We start from the raw sequence: 17,612 nt of genomic DNA, 5'->3' as shown, positions 1-17,612 counted from the left end.
AATCCATTGGTTAGGGTTAGTATAAGTTCAAATATCCATAAAAAAAATTTTCATGGGTGCAATATAATGCAGGTGCAATTGTCATGGATTCAAATTACGGGTGCAAATGTAATGGAACAATCAAGTCTCCAAATAATAAAAATACCTGTTTCAAAACCCCACTGATACGTGTTAATAGTTTCGAAGTAATCAAACCTTAAAAAAAATGAATATCTTTTTGAAGATCCATGACAAAACTGCACTTTTTTTTTCATGGGAATGTTGAACAGCTATAGAAATCCTGTTATAGTTTCTGCAACTACTAACGACTGTGACTAGGTGTGCTGTGTAGCTCTATTTTACCTGCTTCAAATTGTAATTAGTCTTGTTTCAATCGCAATCTTGTGGAAGCCTTCTTAACATTATATATATATATGTTGTTTGCTTTATCAGATGGTAACTGATATACTTAGATGGTATTTTTTATGAATAGCTGTTCACATTCTGATAATTGCACAGTCATGCTTCTTTTCTTGGTATAGGATCATTCTTATTACACGTGTATGGCTTTCGTTTTCTGCATGAGTAGTGATATATCCTGATGAGGGTTGTAGGCAGCATGATACTAGTTCCTGCAAGATACCAAGTATTGTAACTGGTCGAGCTATATTGGATTCTCCTCTTCAATTTGGTGTTGGTGATTTTAATTTGATGTGGTTTTCTACCTCTTAATTAACGTAAGCATGTACTTTATGTTTAGGTGAGCTATTGTTGTGGAGTTGACTTGTTGAGCAAAGTGTAGATAGTGTGATATGATCAAAGTTGAGTGTTTTTGCATGGTGTGACAACTGCGTCCCTAACATAAATTGCTTTTGGATCCTTCAAACACCAATATAAAGTGATAAGAATAATACCTCCTAAAATCAATTTAACAATTTCATTTATTTCCTAATAATTAATAGGTCACCATATATGCAATTTTTTAAACACCTACTCGAGTACTCGCAGATTGTTTTTTCGTCTTTCAGGCTACATCACAATCATCGAATGACGTGAAATATGTGAAAAAGTTTCCAAAGACTGACTCTGATGAATCTCCCGTGTTAACTCAAAGGATCCTATGAAAAAAACATCCTCAATTCCTTTATCCATGCTCACACCCTTTATAACCAATAAATTCCAATACTTACCTCAGTATCAATACCCTAATTTAATCATATATATTATACTTAAATTGTTACCAGTAGTATTTAATAATTGATGTAATCTTGACTACATTTTGGCATGTCCTCGGTGAATGAAAAGGTTTATCCCACCTCTTCATGTACTCTACTTTGGTTGGGCAATTTGGCATTCGACTCCAATTATAATCAGCTTGGCGAAATCATTTTTTTGTCCTTGTATTAAATACTGTTCACTCTTGTTTGGGAATTTTTATAAAATTATTAAAATGGTGTGGCAAACAATTCTTATTTTTTATTACATTTTTTTTTATCTTTTATTCTAATTTCTTTTTTACGTACCTATTTATTGGTTACCATACAATTTTTCTGAAGCTTTTCTCTTTTTTTAATGTCTTTTTTACGTATTTATTTATTTATTTTTTGGTTATCATAAAATTTATCTGAAGCTTCTCTCTTTTTTCTAATTTTATTAATGCCCTATGGTTGTGTGTGCGAGTGTGTATGATTTGATCCAATAGTTTTAGGTGAGTGAACACGTACCACTTCTTTTTGGCAATACCTTCCATCTTATATTCTGTACGTTTTAAATTTGATCCAAGGTTTTGTTTACTCCCCTGATTTCATAATTAGTTTTTATCGACGTTTATGCTGATTATGGAGTTGAAGTAAACTTATCTTTTTATCTCGTCTATATTCAATTTACACCACAGAAACTTCCCAAAGAGACAATGAGTTATACTAAAATTATCAACTGGGGCAAAAAGAGTCTTTACGAAAGTACTAAAGGGCATCACAAACAGAGAATGGTCATATGAAAGTTTCCAAAACAATTTTTTACAACAGAAAAAACTTCACATGCAAACACCTAAAACAATTTCATGATTCAGGAGTGCGAGCTATAAGCAATGAAATAAAAGTATATGAACTATATTTAGTACAAAAGACAAATCATTTATTCAGTATACAGAAAAGTTAGTGAACCTTATATACCCTGTACTCAATTAACCCTATATACCCCTCCCCCTATTTTTTCAAACAATGAAGACTTTTTTACGGTAAAAACTGTTATAGCAATTAATCTCAATTAGCATATTTTGGTTTTGACGTATAAAGGGTGCTTCCAATGTTTTAGGCCTCGGTGCTATATCCGCGTTCGATAAATGGTTTAATTCTAAACTGGTTATACCATCAATATATATGTGTTTGTTTTATCTAATGCCTGCAATACTTGTTGTGGTAATGTTAGGATACACCATTTCCTGATTTTCAGTAAATTACGCAAATAATCAACGAAATAAAAATGCTAAAATATACTTTAAACAAATAATTAATGTTATTAAAGACGTTTAACGCTAAGCAGTGTGTGACTGAATCTTTGAAACTGGCATTGTTTCTCCAATTAAGTTGTTCAAATAAACTGCTTTATACAATTCTCCGTACATTGTGCGATCTCTCAGTGAATTGAAGAAAATGAAATGGGGATAGGTGGGACATGAGGCCCAGTGGAAAATCAGCTCTCGCGCTCATACTATATCCGAAATCATGCATGTGTTTCGATGTTTGACTTCGCATTTCTGTAAGTTACGACTACCCACAAATGGCCAGCGGCCGCTTAGAGCTGCTCAAGGTATCGGGGGAAGTTATACTTGGGGGGTTGATAGTAAAGTTTTGCCGATTTAGTATTCTCCTATTTATATTTCAGTCTTTCCAACAAGGAAATAGACTGTCTGCCATTTTCAACTTTAGTCCACTGTGAAATATTCCTTACGTTGGCGAGTGGATGTGTCTTCTTAATCTTGACATGGAGCACTCTGAAAATATTTGGTGCTCGGGGGAACAATGGACCGGCGTTTAGTGGGACATGCGCCACAGTGCATCAATTGTCAGTGTTTTATCCATTTATTGCTTAGACACCTGGGGATGCGTTATGTTCTGCGTAATAATAGGCTATCAGGGCTTCCCAAACTTTTGAGCTTGCGGCGCCTTTTAATATATTAAAATTTTTCGCGGCCCTTTGTCAACGCTAATAATGCTAAGCAGTTCGAAATATGCATTTTTAGTATTTTATTGACACAGCTAATTCTCAACGTTTAGTCGGGCTACTCAATAACAAAAACAAGCACATCTTTACTCATATTAACGTTACTCAAATATTCAATGTAATGGGTTTATGCAGGCCTAAATGACGAGTTACGATGTCTGGCCACCGAGGGGTTGGTCCTTATCCGAAATTGTTCACTCTTATTGATCAAACTTAGCATACGGCAGCGGGGTTGTGCGCACCAAATTATCCGGGAAAAAACTAATGGCGCACATCTATGAAAAATATGTTGCCGCAAAATAAAACACAGTTTTGTCATCATTGATATGTACTTTATGCCTTTTGATGTTTATAAACATGAAGGCCTGATGAATATAGGCAAAGGGTTAACCCTTCTTCCTTAACTCTGCCTAGTTTTTCTTTAAAATGCTGAAAACTCACTCATGTTCGATAAACTAGGTTCAGCAAATGAATGAACTGCGACCTACGAAATTGTGTGGGGTTTACCCGTTACGTAACAATATACACTACGTAACAGAAAGTAAACAAATAGAACGGTAAAATGAATTTGATTCATATACACATCATTTGCATTGATGAGAAACAATAAAACATTAGGTGATATGTTTCGAGACGCACTTAGCAAATCGCCTTCCGCAACCGTTAACTTAGCGATTAAAGCCGGCATTGTTATGCAAGCGCGATGATTCTACCGTGTCCCCCCCCCCCCCAAAAAAAAAAAGACCAAGCCTGAATTTTAAAAATGATTTTAATATGAGCGCTCCCCCTAAAAAAGACTTTGTCCATAGCGCAATTTTTTTTACCTAGTCCCGTGGAAGTGCGTCGTTTTAATTTTCCTAGGGCGTCGAAAAATTCCTTGATGGTGTTATTATGAATAATTTCAATTCTGATAGTTCGGTTTTCTGTAGATAAAAATTATTTTTCCTTGGTCCAAAAAGCGTTGTGCACCCCATCCCTTTTGCTATTTCGCATTTATATAAAGCAGGCTTTTCTACCATGGCCCATTAAATGTGATTTCACTGACTGTTGTTAGATTTTTTTTGTTCGTTTATAATTCAGGGGTGGACGGGTGGTGAACCTGCTTTCGACTAAAATCGTCAAAATAGCTCGCGATCGATTGATCGGTAATAAGGTCTTGCAAAAAAAAACGAACGAGTACTGAATATACAGATAACTGCACGCACGCCTACTTGTATTTTTCATGTCCCATTTAATTTGTTAATTTGATTATGTAAGTGTACCCGGAGTAAACTTTCGATCGATAAATCTTCGGTCTCTGACCGATATTCTCGTTTGAAATTTATTCAAATCATACAATTCAGATCTAAAGCCTCCCTTATTTTTTAGCCGTAAGTGTTGAAAATTTCTGAAAAAGTGCAATAGATATAGTACTTTGTGTAAAATTGGTGTTCTCTTTGCGGTCCCTCGAATTCGTTTCGCGGCCCCTAGTTTGGGAAGCCCTGGGCCATATTATAATATCGTCAGGCTAATAACCGAATTGCCGAACCGAAGTCATTTTTGGCAGTTTTGAGTTTTTTATAAAATAGGTATTTATGTGATGCTGCGCACCTGTCTGTTAACTCGGATTTTATTTTAAGAATTCCGAAACCCATAAAAATGGAGATTTTGTAGGACATGCACATTTATGCAATTGTTTCGTCATAATGAATTATCATTGTTAACGCGGGGCAATTGTGACGTCACAAAGGCAAAATAACCTCGGCTAAGTATTTTTGAGTTTTTGCATCTCAGATTCAACTTAGCGCTTATAGTATGGGAAGGCGTGCACTCGTGATATTTACTGTCAGAGTCCAATTCACCTTGGTTGGCTTTTATATAAGGTTGCATTGCTGTTTTATTCTTTATATTTAATCTTAGTCTAATTTCGTTGGGTGTGCAGAGCGTGTTATATTGATGAAATATATATTTTTAAACATAAAAAATAATGTAATTGAAACAGATTTGCTATTTTGGGGATTAGACATCGTAGATACTGAGAATTACATTCGTTTATGTAATGTTTGGTTTTCAGGACTGGTGCATATAGTCAAGTTGCAAAATTGCGTATGTCCCCAAGTCATAGGCACATTTCTGCCCAAGTCACAGTGCGCCATTATGACGTCACATAACTTAAATCCGGCTACGATCAAAAAATTAAACCATGGCAAATTATCGACTCTCAATGGCATTAAGAAGATTTTTTAACAATATCATTAAGAAGTTTTTTACGTTTTTCTAAAAACTCCTAAAAATGACTTATGGGGTAAGTTGTCGTGGTTGTTTGAAAAATAACATGTCAGCATGCCTCCAGTAAATGATGGCTAGCTGTACAGGTATGAATGGGTAAAACCAGTGAACAAACGTGATAGAAATGGTATGGGTTATAGGATGTAAATGTTAAACGCTTCCGGTACCGTACCCAAAGCGACATTAGCGCCACATTTGCAGCGCATATCCCACAGAGCACGGCGCGTTGGCTAAATCCCATGGTATAGTGAGAATGACGTCATCGGAAACACCGCGCTCATTAAAATTTCAGTGAACGATTATCAAAAATCTTGACCATGTTTATCATGCTAAAAATATCAAAAAAAATGCGAAAAATATTCTATCCGCATAGGTTATGCGACATCTTGGTGCGCATACTTCAGGAGCACCCCTTACTTTGCTTTGATAACCACATCTACATTAAGATAGGAACATTTAAAGTAATGAACCATCCAACACTTTATTCATTATAAACAAAAATATAAAATTATGGCATGTGCAAAACAAACAATAAAAATATAAGCAACAGCTCTTCGGAAAGGATAGATAGAGCATTCACGCATTTGAACTATAAAGAAAATACTCAACCAAAGTATAAAGAGTACCACTTCCCCAACAAATGTACGGTAAATGTATTTTACACAGCCTACAAGATTGAACTGCTGTCAAGGAAACAATGGGCTCTTCAGTTTTTTCCATCGTATATGAGCCACAAGAATAAATAATAAAAATATTTTGAGGTTGTTGAAATTTTATATACATAGCATACCAATCTATACGAGTTTTATTGAATCTGAGACAAACCGTTATGTTAAAATATCAGCAACTTCGTCAATAAACTCTTCTATATCAGTACAAAAGTCCCTTTCATCACTTTCTGCTAGACAAGCTTGTATGAAATCCACTGTATTGAGATATACTCCACTGTGTCTGCTTATCGGTTTGCATACATTTAGATGATCTGTGTCCATGAGAATAAGAGAACCTATTCCAGGATCTGAAAAAAAAAAATGACAGGAGAATATCAGAACAATGAACATGCACAAAATTAACACATGTACGTTTTGATTTTGGAATTCATCCCGAAAAGAGGAAATTTGATGAGACGACTTGACCATATTACAAACTACAACCTTACTAACTACAAATGACGAGGAGTTCAGCAATCCTCTCGCACATAATTATACCTCATATGATTCCCCTACACAAAATAATACGTCGTTCTATGGACTATCAAGCATACGCCGCAATGCAATGTTTGAAGGCAACATGGTCTTTAGATAAGCAAGAACATACCTGCAGATTTTGGTGGCACAATGTGTATTTTCAAATTACCGAATCCAATATTTGTCGATTGTAGTTCACCAAAACTCAGAACTTTTATTGAATAATTCGACACAAGTTGCTTAAAAGAATCATTCAAATACAAAAGCTGCGGAGAATCTGTTAAGACATTTTAGAAACTTTGTATTTAGCTTTCATTTTGATTGCAATGAATGTAGATTAATATCATACCATGGCTCAGAGCCATAACTTCTATGGATGGAAAAAGCAATTTTCGTACTTTTCTTGAATATTCAGCTAACTGTGATCCAAAGTGAGGAGTTGAGTAGAATATTATCCCTCTGCAAATAAGAAAGATGCTCCTAAGCATGCTATGAAGATAGAACTGACATGGGCAGACTACTGCAAGCAGGCCAAATCCGACCCGTTGGGTACCGTAATTCAATTGGGCCCGCCTCATGCTGCCAAAACCAAATTTCGATGTTTCAGCTGAAAATAGCTCAAAAATTTGTTGAGATTGCAATTAAATTAAATTTTTGTTCTCCACTTTTGCTTTTGTTACACTGTAAATGGTGTTCTTGAAATGTAACTTTCTACGCCACACTTACATGGCCCGCCAGTCTAAGTGGGCCAAATTTTTGCCCCTGGTCCAAAAACCTTGCCCACGTCTGGGATAGAACAAAGCTTTGTAGGCAGCCATTTATCTTGTGATTGGTTTAAGATTCCCAAGTTATGCAAATAATGAAAGTCCCAGCCTTAACACTAAATTGTCAAAAAAAAATTGTTTTACTTGCTGTTATTGAGAAGTTCCTTATATCTCTCTTCCTGAGATTCTGCAATAAGCATCATATTTTTTAAAACCAATCCACCCATTGAATGAGCTAACCATATGACAGGTCTATGAAAACAAAAGCGACAATAAACAATAAAATTAGGCAATAAAATTTCGAACTATCATATCATTATTTGATATTACTTCAGAAAGCCAGAAAATGTTATTCACTCATTATCTTTCTATTATTGACTCGACTGTTTGTATCAACCATAACTTATATATTTTTTTGAATAATATGCATATATATAGTCAGTTGGAAATTTTTTATTCTGAATAGGAATTAGCGATAGAGATATTCTGCAACTTAGAAATATACAGTGATACCTTGATAGTCGAATTTCGCTACTCAAACAAATTGGTAGTCAAACACCGATCCCGAAAACATTATGTTCGACTACCGAGGTATCACTGTATATTGATTCTGAAATCTTCAATATTGATTCTATTCTTAACTAATATTTCATTTCATTTATGATTATAATCTTTTGGTTTTGAAATATCTGTTAGAAATGAAATGTTTAGTAAACTGAAAACTTCCTAATTAGGACAATGCTGATTTGACCAATATACCAAACTATAAATACCAAAATCATGATCCAATTTTATGAGTTCTACCTCTTTTCTCCAACTCCAGCAAGTTTAAGCTTTTCCAAGATTTCTTGACTTCTATATGATATTGTTCTAGTTTGTTTTTCATGCGGACAATGTGGCATCCAATCACTTAAATGTGTATCATATTCCACAGACAAAATTCTAACATTAGATAAATCTCTTGGTAGCCAAGTCTGAAATATATATAACAATAAATTTGATTACATACGTTTCTGGGTTACTGAACATATATATCGCATCCAGATATCAGCTACAATGATTCTAACTAAAAAATCTGCGCCTCGTTAATAAAATTGGCCCCACTTGGAGGCGCATATCGAGGGCATTCGCCATTAACCCAAAATGGCTAAACTTAAAAAGGTTGCTTTGAGAAAACGACCAAAACATGCATATTTGGTTCTTAAATTTCTTTTTATTGAAAGACTTTGATGAATGAATTCTGTTTCAAACTACTATTAGATACCAGTTCTAAAAGCACCCAATTCAATATTTTCAAATAAAGTATTTTTCCAGATTTGAACTTTTTGTCCTACTATAGGATTTCAAAGATCGAAACAAAAAATGCAAAACATTATTATGTCATCTTTGCTGTAAAAGGATACCTAAGCAAGGCTTGGCAGACTGGCGCATCGTGCTAAGTGTTAGGAACATGCTCGCACCTCTGATTATCCTGCACAGGTTTGCAGGTTCGAATCCTGTGCGGGGATAGTTAAGTGCGAGAGGGTTGCTGAACTTCTCGCCACCGTAGGGTGGTTCACAAAACCGCTGCTCGGTTACGGCTTCCTCTAAATAACTGTAAACTGTCCAACTAATTTTATATCCAACATGGACTGGTAACCAGATGGGAGTCCGTGGTTCGCCATATGGTTAAGCCGTGTTATCGGCTTTCCTCCACCCCGGGATAAACATCCTAAAATAGATTTTGTTCAAAATTAATTCCACCTCAGGCCAGCACTCAGTGAAATTAGCAACAGCAATTGAGTCACTTTCTTGTTGCCTCCATGAATGAAAAGCACCGCCAAGCAATCCATGAATTAACACAACATCAGCTTCTGGTTCCTTTCTATGGGAAATTGAAAATATGAATTAGTCACATAATTTTATTGTAATGATAGTTTAATAATTTTAGTACTTTGAAAGTCTTATTATAGCTTATCATAGCACGAATAACAGCATGTAGGCTAAATCTAGCTGAATACCAAACTTACACCATGTGGATAATACATCTCTGGTAAACTATGTGATCATTATCAAATTTTATGAACTACTGAAATGGTCTGGTAGCGGCTAGTGCATAGGAGTCTGATCAGAATCTACTTTTCCACAACTAGCCCAGGGTGTAGTATAAACCAGTGCTTTCGACCTTTTTCAGTTCCCACTGGTGGGTCGCAAGGCTATTCAAGGAGGGTAGAAACGATAACATATATTAAAATGAACACATTAGAAAATTAAAAAAAAATTACATAGTACATACTCAATTCTATGCCTTGGATGGATAAGATAAACACCATCCACATATTTTTCTTCAACATTTTTTCTGTCCAGATTAGCAAGTGCTCTTGATGCCTGCATATTGGATTTGAAATCAATGACTTGCAAATTAGAGCCTTTGGACAATAAATTACATAGAGAAATATATAGGCTATATATTCCTACCTGCATCCTTAGATGCAATAGTTTCGAGTTTGAGAGTTGTACAAGAGTAGATAACCAACCAGACTTCAATATACGAGGATGTAAGTTCTCATTCACACATATGTTACTGATGATTCTATGCAAAAGTATAGATAGAAGTCAGTATGATTTATATTGGACACATCAACCTGAGTGCACCACGAATGTCTGAAATGGACTGCATATTTCAATTGATTCAAATTTAATTATGCTTCGTATTTTACAATAATTCAGAATAGTATGATTTGAATTCTCCCAGTACGACCAAATCACATTTTATTCCCTTTCTGAAGGCAGTATAAATGAGAAATATATCAAATCGTTATTTATTTTAATTTTCCTGCATTTCCAAATTTAAACTCAGTAAAACTAACATAATCTCTGATATAGCTCAATGCCAAATTTTTTGTGATGGCAATATTATTGGTACTCCCGCAATATGTGTACCAGGTTAAAGTTAGGCCATAATTACTTCCGCAATATGTGTACCAGGTTAAGGTTAGGCCATAATTTTATTCCGATTTTCCTTACTTTAGTTCTATTATGAGTTCAGGGACTGTCTGAGTTAGCCAAGTGAATATACCCCCTGCCCATAGGTTTCAGTCCCTTTACACAACTTGATGTAAAATAGAACAAAATTAGTTTCCGGTACCTCCATATTGGTACACATACTTCCGGAGCGCCATATTATTAACATACAAAAGGATAATGAAGAAAATAAATAATAGTGATTGAATACCTAACAGCATTTCTCTGGTTTTTCAATGCATTTGGCCTATCATTAAGAATTCTTTGTAACATGTCTAGAACACCAAGATCTATCATGGCTTCACAGTGATCGGGAATCTAAAAATTAAACAATAGTTTCTTACAAAACTTCATGCTTCAGATTCAGAACATTGTATTGTATATTGAAGCTACTGCTTTGTGTTTATATTTATAACTAAAAAAAGTTTAAGTTGAGGTGGTTCAAAGTGATGTTGCTAAGCTTTTGAAACGGAAAGCATGATAAATCTAAGACTTATAAATATGCATTTTTGCAAATTCAAGTTCATTTTTCATGCATAAATATATCTCTATGAACTTGAAATTGGTGGGATGAAAAAAATCTATTCATAATACTTCAAACACATTCTGATACGGTTGGCAGTTTGTTGTTTATGGCAAATGATAGGTAATATGATGCAGAATGTATTCAACTTAAATTGTATGGGAATACATAGGTACAAATGGGGAGATATATAAACAATATTGAAGAAGTCATACAGAGCCGAAAGTGCACCTAAATTGCAACTGCACTCATGTAAAAGTATATATATATAATCCTTTCACAACACCAGGTTCAGTTATGCCATAATACTGTAGCCGGAGTGATAATCTGATATCTAATGATACCATAAAAAAATACTGTGGTTGAGTACCTTGGAATGCTTTACAAGGGCTTGCAAACAAAAAGATTCAACTTTTTCCTGGGAAACAATCTCCCTTGCATAGTTTAATCCATTACCAGCAAAACACCATCGACCTCCCTGTAATAAATTACAGAATAATTACATAGATGCAATATTAAAACATATGAGGACTATATTCACTATAACCAGCATACCTTTTTCAGTTGTCTTTCATCACTAATTGACAACGCACCATGAGTGAAAAACCTCAAGCAACTTTCAACATCATGTGATGGTAGTTTTAATAGCATGTCATACAACATATATTCTTCAAAAATACAATTTTAATAATAATATAAATTATTTTAGCTTTTGAAACAGAAACACTTTAAATATAGCACTTAATTGTCTTATCAATTCAAAATCCAGCAAACTTATTGATTATAGCGAAGACAAATTGTATCCATTCTATATCCTTCCACTTTAGACATGTAAATATCTCAAAATAGTATACAATGTAATTGATATAACTATAGCAAAAAAACTTACCTATGGCTGAATCATCTTTTAAAGTTGGCAGTGGACGAGGTGCAACAAAAAACCTCTTGTCGACTCCTTTTGTGCGAGCGAGAGCATATAAATACAGTGGATCCAGATTCTGCCCAAGTAAGCGATACTCATATTCTGTTTGACATAAATGAAACCATTCAATAGATGCATAAATTACAAAAAAGTTTAGGTTTAATTTTTATTTTTTTTATTTGTATCAAGTAAATGTTTAAGTAATATTCCATAGTGGGATCTCGTAGTTTATTTGATTTTTTGTGTTCTTTCCTTATATGATTGTGTTTAATTAAGTAAATGTTTAATATTGAGCTGTTCGTTGTAAAATTTACTGCTTCAATTCAGCTGCAAGGTGTCGTTGACTAGATGACTCTTTCAGACTTTCCAACACCCCTCATCATCTGCAACAAGCCTATTTCCTTTTTTGTAATCTGTTACATGTGGTTATTTATTTCATATCGTATATTGGTTTTGCATGGCTGATATAAATATCTGAATCTGAATTTTAAACCAGATTTCATTGTATCATTGAAATTTAAACACAGAGTAATGTATGGAAAGATGAAAATTCACCATTGTGTTGAAGAGACAAAATGGAAGATAGTCTTTTCTGATATAGCAATCTGCAAAGATAGTCTGTGGGATGGAAAATTTGACTTATCTTTCTAGCAGAATAATAAATTCTAACCTAGATAAAACTGTAAATAAATTAAATACAACATTGATCTGAAATCTGCAAAAAAAGTCTAGAGACCAACAAACTAAATGACAAATATAAAATCCTTCCTTATTAGATCTGCATTATGTATGTCTAACTGAATACTGCTATGTTAGACCTTCTCTGAGTTCATCTCTATATCTCACCGTCTAAAAAGTTTTCATCTTCATTTTCTGAATCATCATCTGTTAAAAATGATTAGTACTTTTATCTATTACTCTGACTTAAACTAAACCCCTCATCTATGGACACAAAATGCAGCTGCAAATAATAACAATTGGTATAACTAATATTTAAATGTAGATTTTTGATGTCTACCATGCTAACTACAATAGAAACTGATAAATTCTTTGTCAATAGATTGAACTTACTATTCAAAACATTCATTCGGTACATTTGACATTGAAACTTTCCAACTAAGCATTTCAACACTAATTATTAGTTAACATTCTAAATCAGGTATTTATGCCAATCAGCAATAATATATTATCTCAGCAAAACTTCAAAACATATAATTAAATGGAATAGTATTGACGAGTGGGCATAGATAAATTTAGTTCTGAAATTGAATACTAACCCATCCATTTATGGTTGTTTATTTTATCAATGACATCTTGTGCAATATTAGAACTTGGTGTCGAAGCTTCTTTCAACAACTGCCATGGTGATAAGTATCGTTGTGCTTGAAGTTCTCTTCCTTTCAACAATTTGATTGGAAGATGCTTTGCTGGGACAAGAGATAATGAGTGTGAATCTCATTATTAGAATAAAATCTTTTAAATGTATCAGAATAAGGATTTACATATTTATCCCGGGGGGAGGAAAACCGATAAGACGGCTTAACCATATGGCGAGCCACGGCCTCTCGTCGGGTTACCATTCCATGTCAGGTATGGGATTAGTTAGTTCTTTGTTTTCGAAGCATGGACTTGATGGTGAAGGAAGCCGTAACCGACCTGCGGTTACGTGAACCACCCTACTGCGACGAGGAGTCCAGCAATCCTCTCGCACATAACCATCCCGCATGGGTTTCGAACCCACGCAGCATAATTAGAGGTTTTGCCAGTTTTCCTTTTCAGAGTATGTGTATTACATGCAACGATTCAAGCTTAGATATACTTGCATTAGAGTTGCATATACAACTATTTCCCTTACATTTTATCTACTGTATATTTTAGTATTGTTGTTATACCACCTGTTTGGTTGGAACTCACATTTTGGAAAAATATAGGCTGATTAACTGAGAGAATTTTTTTTCTATCATAGCATTCGTGAGTTTATAGCAATTTTAATCATGTTGCGGCTGGTGCGATTGGTTTAAATTATTATCAAGACAAGCATGGCGCAATCAAACGTGACTGCCGTCTTGCCAAAACACCCGTTTCAAAGACAAATAAAGTGTTTGATATATTGAACCGAATGTCAGAACATCATGGAATCGGAGAACTGTGCCCTACTGCACATACAAGCTATCAATACAAGATACCTATATTTAAATAACTGCTTGTCTAAAGATTCGTAATTGAGGTAGAAAGTGATCACATGAAAAGTTTCTTTAAATATAACTCACCTATACTCGGTGGAATATGATTGATGATATACGTTTCAATTTCAGAGTATAAATGTTGCAAGCCTTTCTCATTCCAGTGATGGCTGTTCAGAAGATCAAATTGTTCTGGCCTACAAATATAGAAAAAATTGAAAGTGATAAATTCCTTGATGTATAAATTACATATAATTAGAACATTTAGTTGTTGATGCATATGCCATTGAAGACAACAAAATACTTCCCGAGTTATTATAAAATGCTAGTCCAAGGCCATTTTGTACCTATTACAGCATTACTGTATTATTGTACACTGGCTTGATACCCACACTCAAGGATCAGAGTATTGCACAATTTACCGATTCAAAAAAGCACGCTTTGAAGATAATGACAAAAACAATGGCAGGGGAACAATTGGCAACTATATAGTCAATTAATTTACCTAATATATATGTAAGATCTGTATTTTTCTCTATCTAATACAGATAATGACGGATGAAGATTTTTTTTCAAATTCTCTATCTCAAAATAAAGAAGGCAACTGCTTCCTGTTGCACAAGATGCAACTCCAACAAGTGCCCACTTCCACTTTCCTTGAAAAGAAATTATGGTTAAACTTTTAGTCCAGTAGACTAGTTCAACAGAATCATAGGCTACACCATAATAATGAACTGATGACAGAATGATGCAAATACTACAGTACTATGGGGTATCTAGTCATACAGACATAAGACTTATAATAAACCATTGATAGTAAAGTAATACCATTAACCCATACCGGTACCAAATTCTGAAATACCAGACAGTTAGAATTCAAATAAAATCCCTGAATCCAAATTTCAGCATTTAGCCTTTATAATACCTGAATACTGTAATACTAATATACCTGTATATAATTATTAAAAAGCGTGTGAAAAACTATACGGTACTACCGATGCTATTAAAATAGATGGACAGGCAAGCAAACTTTACTAATTAAACAACATCAGAAAACACTGTCCCGCGACATCTACATTAAATTTAATGATAGTGTAATAATAAATGAACTTCGCTTACCGGCAAACCACTTCACCATAATCTGTACCTACTAATCTAAAATATTTCCATTATCGACTGATACAATATATGAAGTTACAAATGACCGCCATAAACCTTACACTCCCATTTTTGTCAAGGCCGTCATCGACAAAAATGGGGCAACAAAACGCAACACAAATGTAATATGTATCACATGTTTCAGTTTTAACCTGGCACTCCGATTGTCACTACAGCTGATATAATGACATCATCATTTTGACAATACAACCACAGAGAGAGTGCTTCTCTCTCATTTCTGCGGCTCTCTCGTTCCAACTTCCATACACATCCAACTTTTAAATATGCATTTCTCATTGTATTTGTAGTAGTAGGCTATATATTTACGATTTGACAGAAATCAATTATTGGCGTCGATTTTTCGTGCATATTTGCCTGATATTGATTCGTTTCTTATTAAATATGAAACACTAATAGATTCCAGCGTACCATACCTGATTTGTCTGGTTTTTCTTTTTCAATTTGCGTAAGTCGTGGATGAATAATATGGGCACCTGCTTTTACGTTAGCTTGAGCGACACCAATTCAAATTCCTGACACCCCCCACTGTGCATTTGTGACGTAACAAGGAGCAATAATATGGGCACCTGCTTTTACGTTAGCTTGAGCGACACCAATTCAAATTCCTGACACCCCCCACTGTGCATTTGTGACGTAACAAGGAGCCTATATGACAAGCAGGTATATTGTAAATCCTATTGCTAAAACATAGCACGTTTAGTAATCGAATATAAATAAAGTGTGAGTTTGCAGAATCAGTGCCCAGTTGTCTTTGATTAAAAATGTCGAGGAACGCTAAAGCTTAGCAAAATAGATAAATCTTCAAAAAGAAAAGCTGATACTGAGCAACATATTGTACCTAGCACAAGCAACGTTGGAAAAAAAAAATTGTCAAAAGGAAATACAGGGAAGATTAAGTCAAATATGAATCAAATGAAGCAATGTTTTTGAGTAGACTTATGCGCCACTTAAATACGGAATATGCCGTTCATGCACGCAGGAATATAAATTATTTCCAGCTGGTGTTAAGTCAAAATAAGAAGCAGGAGTGCTCTGTGAAGTCGTCTTTTACAGTCTCCGAAAGAACATTAGAAACTAGTTATCGTGTTGCAATATTGATTGCGCGTCACGTAATGATCCTAATATAGAGCGATTGTGCTCATTAAAACAACCACAATTCTCTCATTGTTATATGAACATAAAACAAAGTTACATCTTGTATTTTTCCCTTGTTGTGATGTGCCGTCAAATTTGGCAAGTTTTATAAGCGTGCCGCAAGTTAAAAAAGGTTGCGGAGCACTGGCCTAAATCTGTAGTACCCGAGCTATATATATAGATAGAACTTAGAGTGCGATTCGCTCTCGTTTTGCGGGACCGACTGAAGACGTTGGTGAAATCTCTCCCGTGCAGGTTTTTGCCAATTGTTTTTGTATCGACTGCAAAAATCACAGTACACGTATAGAGAAAAAGTCGATTTACGAGAATGTGGATTTCGGAAGCAATTCAGAAGACAGTGAATAAGATATTAAAGTCAATTTGATAAATATTATTTATTAGTTTTTTTTTCAGACATCTGTTAGTGTCGTAATCCTGTTTCTAGAAAAAATAATATTGCTTTTGTTTCAAATACACAACCACATAAAATAAAAAAAGACTTATAATATTTCTGTTCACTATGTTATGTACATGCTGTATTCATTTGATTTTCTTCTTGATTTTTCTTGAAGTGAGAAATAACTAATTTATTTGTGTTTTTGTGATCACGATGTTAATTTGTGACTTCATTGCTTAAAAATAAATGCGTCTCATAGCTTCTAATAAAATGAATGCAACTTCTTATGCTGTTCTTTGTTGTAAACTGCCTGTCTGCTTCTGGTCAGAGAGGACGTTACAGAAATACATTTGAGTTAGTGTTTAGTGGGGCTCTTGAATTGCATAGTTCTTATGCTGTGTTGTTTTAAACCTATGATCATTCATTTTCTGGGAACGCCCTTATATTCAATTTCGCATAATGATTGTGGAACAAGCTGTAAGCGTTCAGTATGTTCATTTTCATACAAAACTGAAGAATTTATTTAGTTATCAGATGTGCGCTATGAACTCATTTCCTGGGCGTTTCTCAAGGCCTCTTCTCATGGCCTATACCCATAAGGATATTTATCCCGGGGGAGAGAAAAACCAATATGACGGCTTAACCACATGGCGAACCACGGCCTCTCGTCCGGTTACCATTCCAAGTCGGGTATGGGATTAGTTAGTTGTTTGTTTTCGGAAGCATGGACTTGATGATGGGGGAAGCCGTAACCGACCAGCGGTTACGTGAACCACCCTACGGCGGCGAGGAGTCCAGCAATCCTCTCGCACATAACCATCATCGCATGATTCGAACCTGCGAATCTA

The 17,612-nt window shown here is 34.8% G+C and overlaps 1 protein-coding gene across 2 annotated transcripts; it reads right to left on the bottom strand.

Moving 5' to 3' along the window:
• Positions 1-5,913: 5,913 nt before the first annotated feature.
• LOC120339586 (protein SERAC1-like) lies at positions 5,914-15,414 on the bottom strand. Of its 2 annotated transcripts, XM_039407745.2 has the most exons (17): positions 15,174-15,414; positions 14,560-14,710; positions 14,142-14,251; positions 13,149-13,298; positions 12,718-12,756; positions 11,839-11,973; positions 11,505-11,617; positions 11,320-11,427; positions 10,638-10,744; positions 9,881-9,995; positions 9,699-9,790; positions 9,167-9,287; positions 8,228-8,397; positions 7,568-7,675; positions 7,009-7,118; positions 6,790-6,936; positions 5,914-6,490 (listed from the first exon to the last, which is right to left on the bottom strand). In XM_039407745.2, the coding sequence occupies exons 1-17, from the start codon at positions 15,190-15,192 to the stop codon at positions 6,300-6,302; spliced, it is 1,986 nt and encodes a 661-aa protein (XP_039263679.2). In that variant the 5' UTR covers positions 15,193-15,414; the 3' UTR covers positions 5,914-6,299. The 2 variants fall into 2 exon arrangements, with proteins under 2 accessions (XP_039263679.2, XP_039263680.2); XM_039407746.2 differs by lacking the exon at positions 12,718-12,756 and having other exon boundaries at positions 15,174-15,409.
• Positions 15,415-17,612: the final 2,198 nt, after the last annotated feature.

This window comes from Styela clava, chromosome 9, assembly GCF_964204865.1.
Source record: "Styela clava chromosome 9, kaStyClav1.hap1.2, whole genome shotgun sequence".
NCBI classification, from domain to species: Eukaryota; Metazoa; Chordata; class Ascidiacea; order Stolidobranchia; family Styelidae; genus Styela; species Styela clava.
This window is presented reverse-complemented; position numbering and strand designations above follow the sequence as displayed.

Bases quoted from the DNA above. Each gene is read 5' to 3' on its own strand.
- LOC120339586 (XM_039407745.2), bottom strand. The intron at 13,299-14,141 runs GTGAGTTATATT...CTCTTGTCCCAG, and splicing joins TCATATTCCACCGAGTATAG to CAAAGCATCTTCCAATCAAA. The intron at 7,676-8,227 runs GTAGAACTCATA...TTGTTTTCATAG, and splicing joins GCTGGAGTTGGAGAAAAGAG to ACCTGTCATATGGTTAGCTC.